Genomic DNA, 15,384 nt, shown 5'->3' on the forward strand with positions numbered 1-15,384 from the left:
CCATGTGAAGCACATTTGAAACCCTCTCTGAAGAAGACTCCAGCACAGTGGCCCTCCCATGCCATTAAAAAAGGTCCACGGCCAGATGAGACCCATCACACCCATTAACCCTCAAGAAACTGCTAAAGCGGGGAGGAGCCTAGCGCGCAACCAAGATGGCCGCGTAGGTGCGAGGCTCCCGAGGACCTCCGCGACCTCCTACGTCTATCCTGTCTTCATCCTGATTCGGTTGAGGGGACTGTGTCGGTGAACCTGAGCCGAGGTGGTACCCGTTTTCCGTTTTTGAATCGGACCCCGTGTGCCGTGATGGGCATCGATTGAAAGTTTGCGGCCTGCTCCTCTCCTGACCCCGGACTTGAGTTGGGGGGTGATCCAGTGGAGAAGTGAATAACAACGGCGGGACGAGCCTGGCGAGTCGCGTACCCCACACTTTCACTTTCGCTTTTGAGTCCCCTTGCCGTCATCGCGAGTGGGATCACGGCGTTTCTTTGTGTGGTGGTTGCCTCGCTGGGGGACCCTGCCTGCCTGCGGGGACCTGCTCCGCCTTCCTGAGGTGACCTCTGGGGTCCTCGGCCTCGATTGTTCGTTCCCCGCTGCATGACTCGTGGGGGTACGGGATACAGGACAATGGCCACGAAGCAGGATGGAGATCGGCTGAAGGCCAAATCGACCCGGCGTGGCGCCGCACTTCAAGTCAACATTATGGATCGCTACACCCTACCAAAAGGTTCTCCCGGCGGGTCGCATAAGTCTCCTGAGTGCCCCGCGGATGCCCCGGATTTGCCAACGGATCTGACTTTGCAGGACGTCATGGGCGCCATAGCGGAGATGAAGACCTCGGTGGGTCAACAATTTGACACCCTGGCGCACAAACTCGATGCGGTTCTCCTCGATGTCAACCTCGTTAGAGCAGATCTCTCCAAGACAAATGATAGGGTTGACTCTTTGGCCCATACCGCGTCGGGCCTCACGACTGAGGTGGCAGCCCTCCAGACGGAGGTACGTCGGCTCCGGCAGGCCAGTGCGCTCACGGATCGGCGACTGGAGGATTCCAAGAGTAGGGCCCGGAGGAACAACGTTCGCATTATCGGGGTGCCTGAGGGACTGGAGGATTCGGCAGCGGATCTCTTTGTGGAGGATCTGATCTCTAATCATCTGCAGCCTCGAGGATTGAGTAAATTCTTTGCGGTGGAGAGGGCCCATAGAGTTCCTGGCGGCAAGCCGAAGGTCGGAGCTCCCCCGCGGCCTCTTATTGCCCGTATCTTCAACTTTCGGGACAGGGATGCGATTTTACAAGCTTCTAGACTGCAGGGGCCGCTTAAGCTGGACAACATGGAGGTGAACTTCTATCCTGACTTCACGCAGGCGGTCCAGAAGCAGAGACTGGGTTTCATGGGCGTCAAGCGGCGGCTTCGAGATATGAACTTGAAATACGCCATGCTTTTCCCGGCCAGGCTGCGTGTGGAGTCTGAAGGTCACACTCATTTCTTTGACCGTCCGGAGACGGCCGGGGACTGGTTGGACACTTTGCCTAGGGGACATGATCGAGAGGGGATGGGGGCCGCGGGAGGAGAGTGCCCACTGGACCGGGCCTGAGGTATTGACACTGGGGCTAATTCCTGATGATGCCACTTTTCGGCCGTGCTCAGGGTTTCTTGACTGTCGTGTCTTGCTCCCCCTCCATTGGAGGTTGTGGTGTGTCTCGAGGGGGTTCTCTTTCCTCCTCTAGGGGGTCTTTGTAGTTTAGTTCATGCAGGGGCGACAGGCACACTGCAAGTTGGGGGGGCTGTTTGGGCTCATGCAGGGGTGCAGGGAGGGGGGAGGTTTGTTTGGAATGTTGGGTTGGGGTTGGGTATTGTTTGTTTGTACCACAAGGCAGAAGTATTGTTGTGTTATATCTAAAGTGCTCTCTGGGAGGAGACTGATTGGTTTTGGCTGTGGGGGGTAGGGGATTGAGACTTCTTTCCTGGAATGTTAACGGACTGGGGGACAGGATAAAACGGGGGGTGGTCCTGCAGTTTTTAAAACGGATTTCACCTGATATTGTATTCTTGCAGGAAACACACCTTATTGGTAATTCCTTCTGTGCTATGAATAGGCGGGGCTATCGCCTTGTGGCTCATTCGGGCTTCACCTCTGGTTCGAGGGGTGGGGGCATTATGGTTAAAACCTCGCTCCCGTTGGAGGTTGATGAAGTGCTCCATGATGATAGGGGGCGATATACGGCTCTGGTGGGTAGATGGGAGGGTAAAGTGGTTGTTTTGGTTTCTGTTTATGTCCCGCCGGGGTTGCAGACGACTACTTTTGCTGATTTGGGGCGCCTTCTTCTTGGGCTGCCGGAGGGGAATCTAGTGGTTGGGGGGGATTTTAACGCTGTAGTCTCCGGAACTGAGGATCGTCACCCACCCAGGGATCTCCCCAGAGCCCAAACTTGGTTGTCTGGCCTCTTGGATACCCTGGGACTGGTGGATTGTTGGCGGCTGAAACACCCTGCGCAGGTACAATACACCTTCCATTCCGGGGCTCATGGTAGTCTTTCGAGGCTTGATTATGTTCTGATGCCAGCGGCACAGGCGGGGAGGGTCGGGGAGGTGCGACATCTTGCTCGGGGTATTTCAGACCACTCCCCGCTCTTGTTACACTTCGATATTGTCCCGGGGGGGGAGGGGAGGGTGGTCCCGATCAACCCCTGGCACCTGCGTAACCCCGCAATTCGCGCAGATTTGATTAAATCCCTTGAGCAATATTTTGGAGATAATGTGGGATCTGTGTCGTCTGCTGTTTCTCTGTGGGAGGCGTTCAAGACGGTCATCCGGGGGGAGGCCCTGTCCCTCATTTCCCATTCCAAGAGGTGCGAGCGGGAGGAGGTGACCCGTATCGAATCTGAGATAACTGAGTTGGAGGGTGACCTGGATTGTGGTGTCACGGACGACAAACTGCATGCTCTCAGACTCAAACAGGCGGACTACAAGGCCCTAGTCACCGAGGCGGCCAGGGGCCTGAGTAGGGAGCAACAGGGGCGACTGTATGATGTGGGTGATAAGGCTGGAAAACTGATTGCGTGGCTGGATAAAAAGGAGAGAGCGAGTCGAGTTGTCCCGTCGGTTGAGAGACTGGATGGTGTGTGTGTTACTGAGACGGAGGAAATTGTTGATTGCTTCGCAGAGTATTTCCGCGGGGTGTATTCCCCGGTATCTTCTCGCTCGGAAGAGGATTCCCACGACCTGCTTAAAGATATTGCGTTGCCTTCCCTTTCGGAGGAGGATAAATTGTTGATGGACGCGGCTCCGACATCTGAGGAGATTGCCCTCGCCATACGTTCAGTCGCCTCTGGCAAGGCCATGGGTCCTAATGGCCTTCCCATCGAATTGTACAAACTGCGGCCGGATACATTGGCTCCGCATCTTCGTGATATGTTCCTCGCGGCCCGTTCGGCGGGTTCCCTCCCGCTGGACCAGCGTCTAGCCACTATTGTGGTTATTCACAAGGAGGGGAGGCCGCGGGATCGGGTCACGTCTTACAGGCCCATTTCGCTGTTGAATGCGGAGCCGAAAATTCTGGCCAAGGTGCTGGCTAATCGGCTGGTCAGCGTGGTGTGCGATCTGATCCATCAGGACCAGTCCGGCTTTATCCCTCATCGCAACACCGCGCTTAACCTTCGGCGTCTGCATGGGGTGCTCTCGAGGGTTCCGTTCATACGTGAGCCAGCCATTTTGGCGTCCTTGGACGCCACTATGGCGTTCGACACGCTCGAGTGGCCATATATCTGGGCGACGCTGGCGAAGTTTGGGTTTGGCCCGGGATTCATTGGCTGGGTGAAATTGTTGTATTCCGGACCGCTGGCGCAGGTGGTGGTGAATGGTAGAGTATCGGCTCCTTTTGAATTGGGCAGGGGTACGCGGCAGGGTTGCCCACTGTCGCCTCTCCTCTTTGCGCTCGCCTTGGAGCCCCTGGCGGAGTGGCTGCGGTGGCACCCTTCGATTCGTGGTCTCCGATGGACTCCTGAGTATGAGGATCGAGTCTCTCTTTATGCGGACGATATTCTTTTGTATCTTGCTTCCCCGCGTGAATCGTTGATTGTGTTAGTGGATGTACTGTGTTCATTTGGCCGTAACTCCGGCCTAGTCATCAACTGGGCTAAATCCTGTGTATATGTCCTCTCAGGGGAGGCTCCTATCCTCCCGCGGGGTTGTCCTATCCAGGTTGCTCAACAGGGATTTAAGTATTTGGGTATCTTTATTACCCTGGACTCTGCGGCCCGATATAAACAGAACCTACTCCCCCCCCCTCCAGCGTTTGAAGGCGGATGTGGAGCGTTGGAGGCGCTTGCCGCTCTCGCCCTCGGCCGGGCGGCGCTGTTTAAGATGATGTCGTTGCCGCGGTTTTTATATGCTTTACAAAACACGATGGACGTCGTCCCGGCTCGTTACTTTCGGGAGGTGGAGGGTCTGCAGCGCCAACTGTTTTGGGATGGGAGGCCGCGGATCGCCCTTGCGAAGCTGACGCTCCCGTGGTACGATGGGGGGGTCGCCCTCCCCGACATCAAACGTTATTACTGGGCCTCCCAGCTGGCTGCGATAAACCACGGGCTTTATGGGCCCGCCCTTAATCCGGCTTTTGAAATGGACAAATTGTTGTTGCCGGGTGGCGACTACAATCGTGCGCTCTACTCTAGATCGCTCGACGCACGTTTGACGGGTCCTACACGGGTCGCGGTACGGGTGTGGCATGCGGCAAATTCGGCGATGGGGTGGAAGGATCGGTTAACCCGGGCGACGCCATTGTATGCATCTGAGCGACTGGGTTGCTTGTGGACTACGAAAGGCTTCGAGAAGTGGGACACGATTGGCATCAGCAGGGTGGGCGATCTTTGGACGAAGGGGGGATTTAAAACGTTTGATGTGCTGCAAACGGAATACCAGTTGCAGGACAGGGAGTACTTCCGGTATGTACAGGTTCGTCATGAGTTGTGTTCCGTATTCCCGGAGGTTGCGTCCATCCCGGAGTGCTCCCCTTTGGAAGATAGAGTGCTAGACGGGCATGTACCGGATGGCACTATCTCACTGATTTATAAAAAGCTCATCAACGATCGATCGGGACTGCTGGCCGGCCTTCGTGAGGCATGGGTTGCCGACGGATTGGAGCTGGATGACGAGGATTGGGTATCTGCGGTGGCCTCCCCGAAAGAGGTGGCCATACCGGCCCGCCTTCGTTTCGTCCAGCTCAAAATACTCCACAGGGTCTACGTTATGGGACCGGGTCTGATGCGTATGGGATATGCGGTGGATGGGATGTGTAAGCGTGGGTGTGGTTTGTTAGGGCCTTCTTCCACATTTTGTGGGAATGTCCGGAGGTGGCTCGATTCTGGCGTGGTGTACATGCGGTGTTGCAAGCGGTCACGCATGTGACGCTATTCCCCGAGGCTAGGAGATGTTTGTTGAATGTGTGGGAGCCGACTGATTACACGGTGACGCAAACGTGGTGGGTGACACTGGGATATATGGTGGCCAAGCGTGACATAGCACAATTGTGGGGCTCCCAGAGGTCACCAACGATTTCGGTATTGAAGGAAAATATGGATTGGTGTATGTTTCGGGAAAAGGTAGTGTATGTGGCGAGAGGTAAGCCTGGGAAATGGGCAAAAGTGTGGGGCCCCTGGAACTCCTATTGTGGCGGGATTTGTACCCTGCCACTGACGCCTGACTTGGCGGCGGCCCAGTCTCCCTAGTCTGCACATTCCCTTGATTCTGTGTTATCGTGACCACTTTGTCTCTGTCCCTGCCCGTCCCCCCTCCTATTCCTCTAGGTTGGTAGGGTCCTCCATAGGGGAGCACATAATGTTGCCTAGACTTTTGCCGCCTTGTGGGTTTGTCTTTCGTTTTTCATTTAAAATGGAACCGCCATTTGGGATGTTTGGGCAATGTGGCCGCAAATGCTACTTATGATTTGTGGGACTTTTACCGCTTGCCGCTTGTGTTTTATAAATGTGTTTTATGGTCTCATTGTTTGCTAGCGGCCGGCCTGAAGGTTGTAGGCCCATATTTGTATATCTCTTGAATTTTGTAATAAAGGTTTAAAAAAAAAAAAAAGAAACTGCTAAAGCTACAAATCCTGAAACAGTCACTAAGCTTCCCCCATTGAAGTGACTAATGGGACACAGGCAGGTGTAAGGAAAGCACCACAAGGGAGAAACGAGGCACTCACAGGCATAAGTTGGATACTGCTCCATGCTCAAGAACATGTGGAGGTCAATTGATTTATTTTGGCACAGTGATTGCGGTTATCACTGAGCTGTGTGCCCAGTGTGTGTACATGGCTGGCCCAGCCAAGCAGCAACTGACTGCAACCTTCCTGTGACCAAACCCCACATGCCAGACCAATATAGACTCACCGTAGGTTTCTGCACTCACACACACACCTTAGTTCACTAGAACTGTAATATCCAATTTCCATCCTCCCATGGCTATCCCATGGGATAGTTACAGAGAGACAAGAGCTGATTCCATATAAACAATGGATACCAATTAATCCCTGCCTGATCTATTTTTTCTTCTTTTCTCTCTTGCAGGGCTGCACAGTGGTGGAGCGTGAGTACCCTGTGGGCCGTCCAGCTACGTGGACTGGTGCTGGATTTGCCAGGGTTCCTGAAGGAGGTGTTTTGGAATTCCAGATCAACAATGTCCCCTTTTCCATGGACTTTGACATTGTAATCCGCTATGAATCACAGGTGAATATTAACACTATTGCATATGTCCAAGATCCTGCTCCTTAGATTGCAGTACTCTCCAAGGGAGTTTCAGTCCTATCTCTAAAGTCACCTTCATTGCCAGGGCTTTTGCAGGTGAACACAACACACTTTCTTGATCGGTGTAGAACTCAGTTGGGTCACTATTTAACAAACATCTAGTACCAAAAGGGATTTGGGGCATATTTACCAGGAATAGGGCAGGATCGCGAATCATTTTTCTGTGCTGCCCTACACCAATTCGAACGGACAGGAATGCACCGTATTTACAAAATATGGTCCATTCCTGTCCTTTCAGCCAGCGCACATTTTGCAGCCGTGTGCCAATGCAGGCAACCTTCCACTATGGTGCCAGGGTGTCTGTACTGTTGGCAGGATTGGTTTTGTGCAGGAAGGAACACCTTTCTGCAGAACAACAATCACAAGAGGTGTTTTACTTTTGCTATGTGTGCTGAAGAATGCAGCACACATGGAAAGAGGAGAGAACAAGGAGAAATGTAAACATTTCTCCTTCTTACGCCTGCTCTAGGGAGGTGCTAGGTATTGGCGCTGTTCCAGGGTTACGAGATATTGCAAATCTGGAGCAGCGTCAAAGTCTATGGGTATTGCAAGCGAATACCCACGGCAGCACCTATGGCTCGACTCTGGCGCAGAGTAAAGCAAAGCAGCAACTTGCACTGCTTTGCCTTAACCCATATCCGGAAGGCCATGAAAAGCCACGCAGGGTGGCTTTACGTGGCCTTGCAGATATGGCTAAGCCCTTTGCACCACTGGGACGTCACAAAAAGTGAAGTTACTGTGGCGCACAGGACTTGTAAATATGCCCAAGGTCTTTGAGCTATACCGAAAGCTTTGACACACAGTCATTCCTATGTTATTTCTGGCCCATGCCTAGAAATGTTCCAAATACTTCAAGTCTATGCATCACTCACCTAACAATGTTTGATCCCCACTGATATTTCTGGATGCTCTCTTACACATCTGACATACCCCCAGAGGATGAAACTTGTGTTCCTGCAGTGCGTTGGGTCTCAATTTAACACAGTAATATGTCTCTGCTAAATGTGGAAGTTAGAATGTAACCCCTAAACCACCCACACCCAAAAAAAGAAAATGACAAACCCTTGCTGAGGACTTTCACTGATTCTTTCGAGGACCAGATGAGGACATGGTTGGTGGTGAACTGTGGCTGAGAGCTGCCATCTCCATGACCTGGACTAAGTCCCATTTTCATTCTGATGCTCACAATGTGTGGTATGGTCTGTGCCCCCAGGGTGGAAACGCTCAAGCCAGTCATTTTCACTGCATCTTTTTTAAAAACATATCTCTGACTGAACATTGAGTTTATTGAGTGTTATTTACTATGGCATGTGTGTTTCTAACCTTATCACGTCCTATAGAAAGGCGTGAGTACTCAGTAGGGCTGAAGAGTCAAGTTTGTAACAGGACCACCCGGATATCCATTAGAGGGCAATAGTATTGTTTGAACCTGGGGCACTAGTGGTGGTGATCAATCCCTTTAAACCACTCAAAGGACATAACGTACAGGAGGTCCCTGTCTCATGATGTGGTGGCCCAGCTAACGAACAAGGTAAAGAGACATTCATGCTAGTGTGGAGCTCAAGAAGAAGACGAGGTTGAACCAGAGTCAACCGTTATTGGTTACGAAGAGTCATAAAATCTTGTAGCGGAAGCCGATATGTCCTTGTGCTTTGGAAGATACATGATGTGGCCCCTGCACTATCTATCAGAAGATCCGTGAAGTCAACAGAACATGAGCATCACACCGGAAACTTCCATGCAGATCAGCTAAGGTCTTACCTATGAAGGTAACAACTGGCGCCTCTATTTGTTGTCACTTATCAGACTGCGTATGATGGTTAGCCTCTCCCAGTTTTGCTACAAAAAGATGGCTTACTGCACGGTGGGGTGTCACCTCCACGCTGACCTCAGAACTGAAGGCAGAATGTTGGCGAGCGTTGGCTGCTCCATAACACATTTTCTCAAGGCAAGTTTGGAGTCTTGAACAAGAAGCTCATATAACTATGAAACATACGGCATTTGTTTTTGGATAAAAAAATGTGAAGCAGTCGCTGTTTTTGGATGTGAACCAATGATCTAAAAGAAAAAATAAATCAATTTTGTCAGATAAACAATGAAAATATCACATCATGTGTCTTATTCTCTCTCTGATATTTTTGCATTTGAGACAAGCACAGTTGTACGCATTATAGAACTGGAAATTGTCACCTTGTGATGCGAACCTTAGTAAAACAAATGAAAACGTCACCAAAGATCACGGAATCAGACAGTGCTTTAGAATCAAACTGGAGGGCAGAGAACAGCGGGCAAGCATGTAGCATCAGGGACAGATTAGAACATGATTTAACACTCTAAACCACAAAGCAGCCACTGCGTGCAGCATCTTCTCAAGCCATGGATGGTGACATATACAGACAAAAAAGCCACAGCATTTCACGTCCTACCAGCCATCCCCTCTGCAGGCTTGCTGCTCTGTATACATGTGTGGTGCTCACAGGCTGAACCAGGATCAGAATGAGTCTTCCCACGTAAAAGACCATTATACGGCAAGGGTGGTAAACCAATGCCACAGGACCCACATTCACCAGCTCAAGGTATTTATCGGGGCACCTGCCTCCACCTCATCTGTTGAATTCTCCTGCAGAGGTCTGAAAAGGTAAGATCTTGTTTCTACCAAGCTGCCCTTTTTTCCTCTTGGTTGCTTCTGTAAGCCTCTCAGATCTCTCAGAGACGGTCAACACCACCTCTGTCTTGGCCACTTCTATTTGGAGTAAGGAGAGCTAAACAAGTCCTTTATATCTTGCATAACTTGCCCTTATTATATGTGCATATCGCTATCCTCAGAGGGAGCCAGTAGCAAACAGAGAAGACACTGATGTTCCTAGGAATGTATTGAAAGAGAATTTGGGCTAAAAGTGTTGATGTGCTCCTGCCCTGTGTCTACTGATTCTTCATACAATGGGCACATCCAGATTGGTGGGAGAATTACCACCGCAAGGACCACTGCTGCCCCAGGGGGTCTCTCTGCTCTAACTCTACCGTGCCACACCGGCCCGAACACAAACCTACCAGAGAGTTTGGACCTCTTAAGGGCGTCTAAAGCCAAGCATGGCTCCACACTACTATGCTACCGAGCGCCACAGAGTCAGCACCACCACTCTGCTCCACGCCTCCTCCATGCTATGGCTCGGAATGGCAGGCACCATATTGGGTTCCCCATTGGGGAGAAGGGAAGTGGCACAGCTCTACAGTAGTTGGAAGAGCTGAGAATTGCTCCACCACAAAAAACTGAGTGGAGAAGATGCTGCCATCTTCACTGGACACTCTCACCGTGAGGCTCCTTGCTGCCAAGATTACTTGCCAGAACTCCCCGAAATCGCGACCAACTGTAAACGTTCATCTACACTCTCAGCATTGTTCTTTAGTCATTAAATTACCTGGCTTTGAGCAACCAGACCTTCATCCATCATTGAATACATCTGTATTAATTTGTCATTCAGAATCAATGACAAGGAATCGGATTCAGCCCATGACTCATGGTTATTGGTCCGTCAGTTCCAAAGTCAGGTATCAGATTCTGTCAGGTCTCGGTATTGCCTTTGCACCAGTAAAATGAATGGCTAATTGAAAAATAAGAGCAGGCAGAGACACAGTACATTTCCAGTTGCCTTATCTCCAGAAGTCCAGACTCATGTTCTTGTCTCCTGTCCTGCATGAAGTTTTGTCCGATCTTTGCACCCCTCTGCCTAAGATCTCACGAATCGGGACTGAACATCCCTCATGTTGCTCCAATGAGAGGGCGTCAAAGAGCTCAAATAGATGCTTGAGAAACAATTAGGTCCTGCAATGATATATATTTTTAGTAGAGGTTCCTTTTCTGATATAGAATTATGTCTTACAGCAGATGTCTGACATTGTGCACAGATCCTCCTGCTAGCCAGCCTCAAATGTTCCTGTGCAGCTTGTTCTTGTCCCTGTTCCTTGTCCCCGCTTCTGAGGAAACGGACCTAGCTGCATAAAGTCATAACAGTCATAACGGTGGTAGGTCTGCTAAAAAATAACCACTTATGGTGGAGTTCCCTCCTTTGGTATAAATCACCCCAACCCCTTCTTTCGGCCGCAGAAAGTCTCAGTCGTTTCGAGGGAGGCTCACACATTTAGAGTCGAGGTGAGCTCTCACTCGGAACAAGCTTACTTCACACCTCTGGTCAGATGATCCATGACCTGAACACTAGCTGTGGCTCTGTTCAGAGATCTTCCTTATGTAAATCTTCTTTTGGGAACTGCAGAGGCTTCAAAAAGGTGTCCCATCATAAAGGGAGCCATCCTAAAGCTCCCTTAAGTAACTCGGAGGAGCCACTTTGGACCCCTTGGAATGCTCCTCTACAACTTCTGGAAGCCACGCGATTACGTCAGTGAGGTTTTATTTATTTTACATCTATTTTGAATTTTTTCTTAGTTCGCTGACGTCACACCTCCTTTTATCATTGATATCTAAAGGGTAGTGATAGATCATATCCTACGTTTTCATCAAATATGCTATTTAGTTCTCACTCCAAAGAATTTTCAAAATAACAGAGCTCTTCCCTTTCCCAAAGACCGCCCAATCAACTTCCTGCATTTGATTGTTGCTCTGTATTATGGAGGTTAATTCCCAAAAATGACGTAGATGGCAGAAGTGGCATCATGCACTCGTTGACCCCTTGAAGGTTTCACAAGGTTACAATGCAGTCCAAGTTTACAATGTTCTTGTTCAAGTGTGAACCAGAGTGTCCAATCCAGTGTAATCAACCAATCGAGGTCCGCTTACAACTGCCCAATAATACGTCTCTCTCTCTATGCGCATCATTACATGTGGGGTCTGTGAAAATGGAAATGGCTAAATGAAGAAAACACTTTTAATAGCTTTTCTGTGGTTTGCCATTAAATAACATCAGACACAATCATTTGAAACTGGGAAGTGCAAAAATGTAAAAATAGGGTTGCAGGTAAGTAAAGCTGTCTTAATATAAGTTTGTTGAGGTTTAATTGCATATCCGTTGCAGTAACATCCGGTAATTCCAAGGGAAGTCTACTAAAGTTAATATGTGTATGAATTTTCAGTTCCCCGAGAAATGGGAGGAAGTGAAAGTGTCCATAAAGCGCCCAGGACCCATCCCCACCAGCAGCCCCTGCGGTAACACCATCCCTGCTGACGACCTGATGACGGTGTCCCTGCCGCCCGGTGCCAGGTATGTATAGGATATTTAAGCACAAGAAATGGTTCTCCTTTTCCTGTACTGACCGAGCCCAAGGGCACAGGGTCCCTTCACCACAATTATTTTGTTCCCAAAAGCTCACATTTAAAATCTGTGAACCAGGTCTGTTGCACAAGCAGAAGACCAGAGCCTTCTTGGGCTTCTGTACTTCAATTTTCCTGCAAACATTCAAAATATAGGCCATGAAAAATACAAGAACAATTCCACAGCATAGAGAAACTAATCCTTAGCATTTCCAAACACATATTCTACCGACATTCAATTTTCAGGGAGAAATCTACCCTTCTTCTGGAACTTACGCTTACAGTTTGGATTGGAAGGCTGTCACGCAGCTCAACGTTGAATCCCTTTTGATAAAACATTGTGCCATATATGTCCCCTTTCAAATACAGAATGGGAACAGCGCCCCGTCTGCAATAGTTTGGCGTTATCCATCCTGACAAGGGCCGCTCGGTCTATAAGGAGACTAAGAGATTTCCACAAAGATACCTCAGATAAACCCCCTTTGAAATGACTAGGGCAGAACTAAATACATTATTGACACAATCAAATTAAGAACAGTCTTTTTAGAATATTTTTTAAAAGAGTCTTGGTAGAAATATTTTGGGACTTCCAGTTTTGCAATTGGGGCACGTACAGTTTATCAATTCCCTGGAAAGAAAGGCCAACAGATGTTTGGCAACTGTTAATATATATTTGCTTTCTCAGGGCTTCTAACGATGAACAATTATAATTTTTTTTTACTTTGATGGTTGTAAATTAAAGAATATAGTTCACGAAAATGTAGCCATCTGATAATGGTTTCTAGACTATTTTTGGCACTGATGGAACGTTTGTCTTCATGCAAGTTCGGGGTCCATAAAGCGCTCTCTGATTAATCGAGATTTCACAACAGCCATCTAATCAATAAATTTAAATAACGTGAAGCACATTATACTCCACAGGGAAGACAGAGTGGTTAAGTTTCAAATCATAAAGGTTTATTAAAAGTTAAAAGGTTTACAGATTTAAAATCATCAATGGAGTATCAATCAGTAATCAACAAATACGGGGGGAATATCAAGCACTGCGTTAAAATTATCGCCGCTATACGGCAGAAAACTGCCGCTAAAGTGGCGATAATGGGCTTGATAATATGCTGCAGAGAATCCCAATAGAAGCCCAGGTTGACACCAGAACATGGGCTTCTATTGGAATTCTCTGCGGCAAATTATCAAGCCCATTATCGCCGCTTTAGCAGCAGTTTTCTGCAGCTAAAGCGGCGATAATTTTAACGCCGTTTCTTGATAATATGCCCCACAATTGTCTCAAAGGAACAGTTAGGTAAATCAGTTCTCCCATATACAGGGAGAACCCAACTCTGCTCTACGTTGTCTCGGAGTGGGGAAAAAGCATGTGTGCAACATGTCTGGGGAAAAGGTCTCAACGGGTTCTGGGTTCTTGTCTACATCGCACTAGCTTAAATCACACATTTCTAACAATCGTTGCTCCTACACATGGTCCCATTAGAAGCTCCAGGCAGGTTAAGGTACGCAAGGATAAGCTAATCTTATTCATATTTTCAGGATCATTCACAATGAGGCTTCTCTAAGTGTCTCTCAAACTTACAGCTATCGCCAGCATAACAAGATACCGTATGCTGCAGGTGCTCTGTAACAGCTCGTTCGCACATTCTACAATGATCACGTAAAAGGAAAACATATCACATGAGAACGAAAATAAGGAGACACATCACATTTGTAAATGTGGAGCCAGCTTGTCTTAGAAATAAACAAATAGAGGCATGATATGAAACAAGATGGCAGCCGTATGTTTGACATTTTAAACACAGGCCAACCTTAACTATGGTCAGTCTAAATGTGAAAAATGCGCAGTTAATACATTTGCATGTACACATGTTAATGTCGATATAAATACAAACATTTAATATGAAAAAAGAAATTAATTACTTCCAGCTAGTGTCCAAAGATTAACAATGCTAAATGCACAAACATCAATCCCAACTTGTTCTTTACGCACACCTTTCTAAATGCAAAAATTACATTGGAACGTCCATCTAAATAGGAGTAAAGGCAATATCGCACCTGATGAAGGCCCCTCATGTCTCCATACAGAAAGCAAGGCTGAAACGACACAGCCAGGCCTGTAAGGAACTGATACGGAAACCCCCCAAAGGGCCGGCACTAGCCGCATCCACTAGTGACCCTCCCTCAGGGACCACAGACTCTGGCCCACCACACCACACAGCTGCTAGTCCTCTCTGGCCTGATGCAAATACACAGGCCAAACAAGGCAAGAGACATTCCTAAATACAATAACCTATACAAGAGGAGAACTTGGAGGGAAGAGTCAGCACATATCTGCCACCTACCCATGTAAACTGAATGTATAGACACAGCGTGTCCCTAATCTGACCTGTAGCGTGACAAGACATGTTATTAGTGTCCTGCTATAGGGCCCTGCTGTGTAGCATGTTGGGATTAAACTGTAGGTCATGTCACTGGCTGCTGTGCTGGATGATGTGCATTAACAAGGAGCTGAACATAACAACTCCTTCAGCAGAATCTTATTTTTCCACCCAATTCACATTGTTACAACAGACACATTGAAGGGTCACAGCAAGAAGGCCCACTCTCACCTAAAACCCAGTTTTGTGGAGCGGTGCAGCGTATGCTCCCAGCTCCCAAAGATAGGTGCCAAAGCTGCCACGTCACTCCTGCACCCTCATGCAACCTCAACTTACCTGCCACAGAAGACTGCAGCCCCTACAGTGCATACCTCCTTGCACTGACCACTCCTAAGGAGGGAGAGCACGTCGTATTACACCATGCCAGACTGTTTCACCACCAGTGAAGGTGAGGAGGGCCAAAGTATACCCCAGAGGCCCCATCGACCCATCCCTAAACAAGGTGCATGCCCAAGCGCCAAGAGAGGTGAAGAGAATGGGATGACCCACAGGTCCACATAGATGAAACTTAAGACCACTCCTGCACAGAAGTTAAGAACCAGCCACGGTCACTGTTAATCCCCCTCTCCAAGAGGGCTGCCTCGACATATCCCCGCACCTATCGCGCACAGTCACCTGCAGTAAGGGGGCTCTGCAAATAAAAGAGAGCTGGGCTCACAACCCTGCGCCACAGCTACAATGCAATCTGAGTGTCAGTGTCATTCATGCAGCACAGGTCAGGCGGCGCCACACCAAAACCACACACGCCACGGTCTCCGACTGTGGGTCTACACCAAATGAATCACAGTAAAAAAATACATTTAACATTACATATCAGTTCTAGATTAAGGCCAACGTTTGCAGTTTGTGCGCTATTCATTCAATCAATTAGA

The 15,384-nt window shown here is 48.8% G+C and overlaps 1 protein-coding gene across 2 annotated transcripts in view; it reads left to right on the plus strand.

The window, feature by feature from the left end:
• The window catches only part of LOC146797320 (laminin subunit beta-2-like), a 342,744-nt gene that overhangs the window by 227,109 nt on the left and 100,251 nt on the right, over positions 1-15,384 (plus strand). For both annotated transcript variants that reach the window (XM_085624322.1, XM_085624321.1), the window contains exons 15-16: positions 6,569-6,727; positions 11,891-12,018. In XM_085624322.1, coding sequence (XP_085480448.1) covers positions 6,569-6,727; positions 11,891-12,018 — 287 coding nt within the window. The remainder of the gene's footprint in view (positions 1-6,568; positions 6,728-11,890; positions 12,019-15,384) is intronic.

This window comes from Triturus cristatus, chromosome 9 (genome assembly GCF_964204655.1).
Source record: "Triturus cristatus chromosome 9, aTriCri1.1, whole genome shotgun sequence".
NCBI classification, from domain to species: domain Eukaryota; kingdom Metazoa; phylum Chordata; class Amphibia; order Caudata; family Salamandridae; genus Triturus; species Triturus cristatus.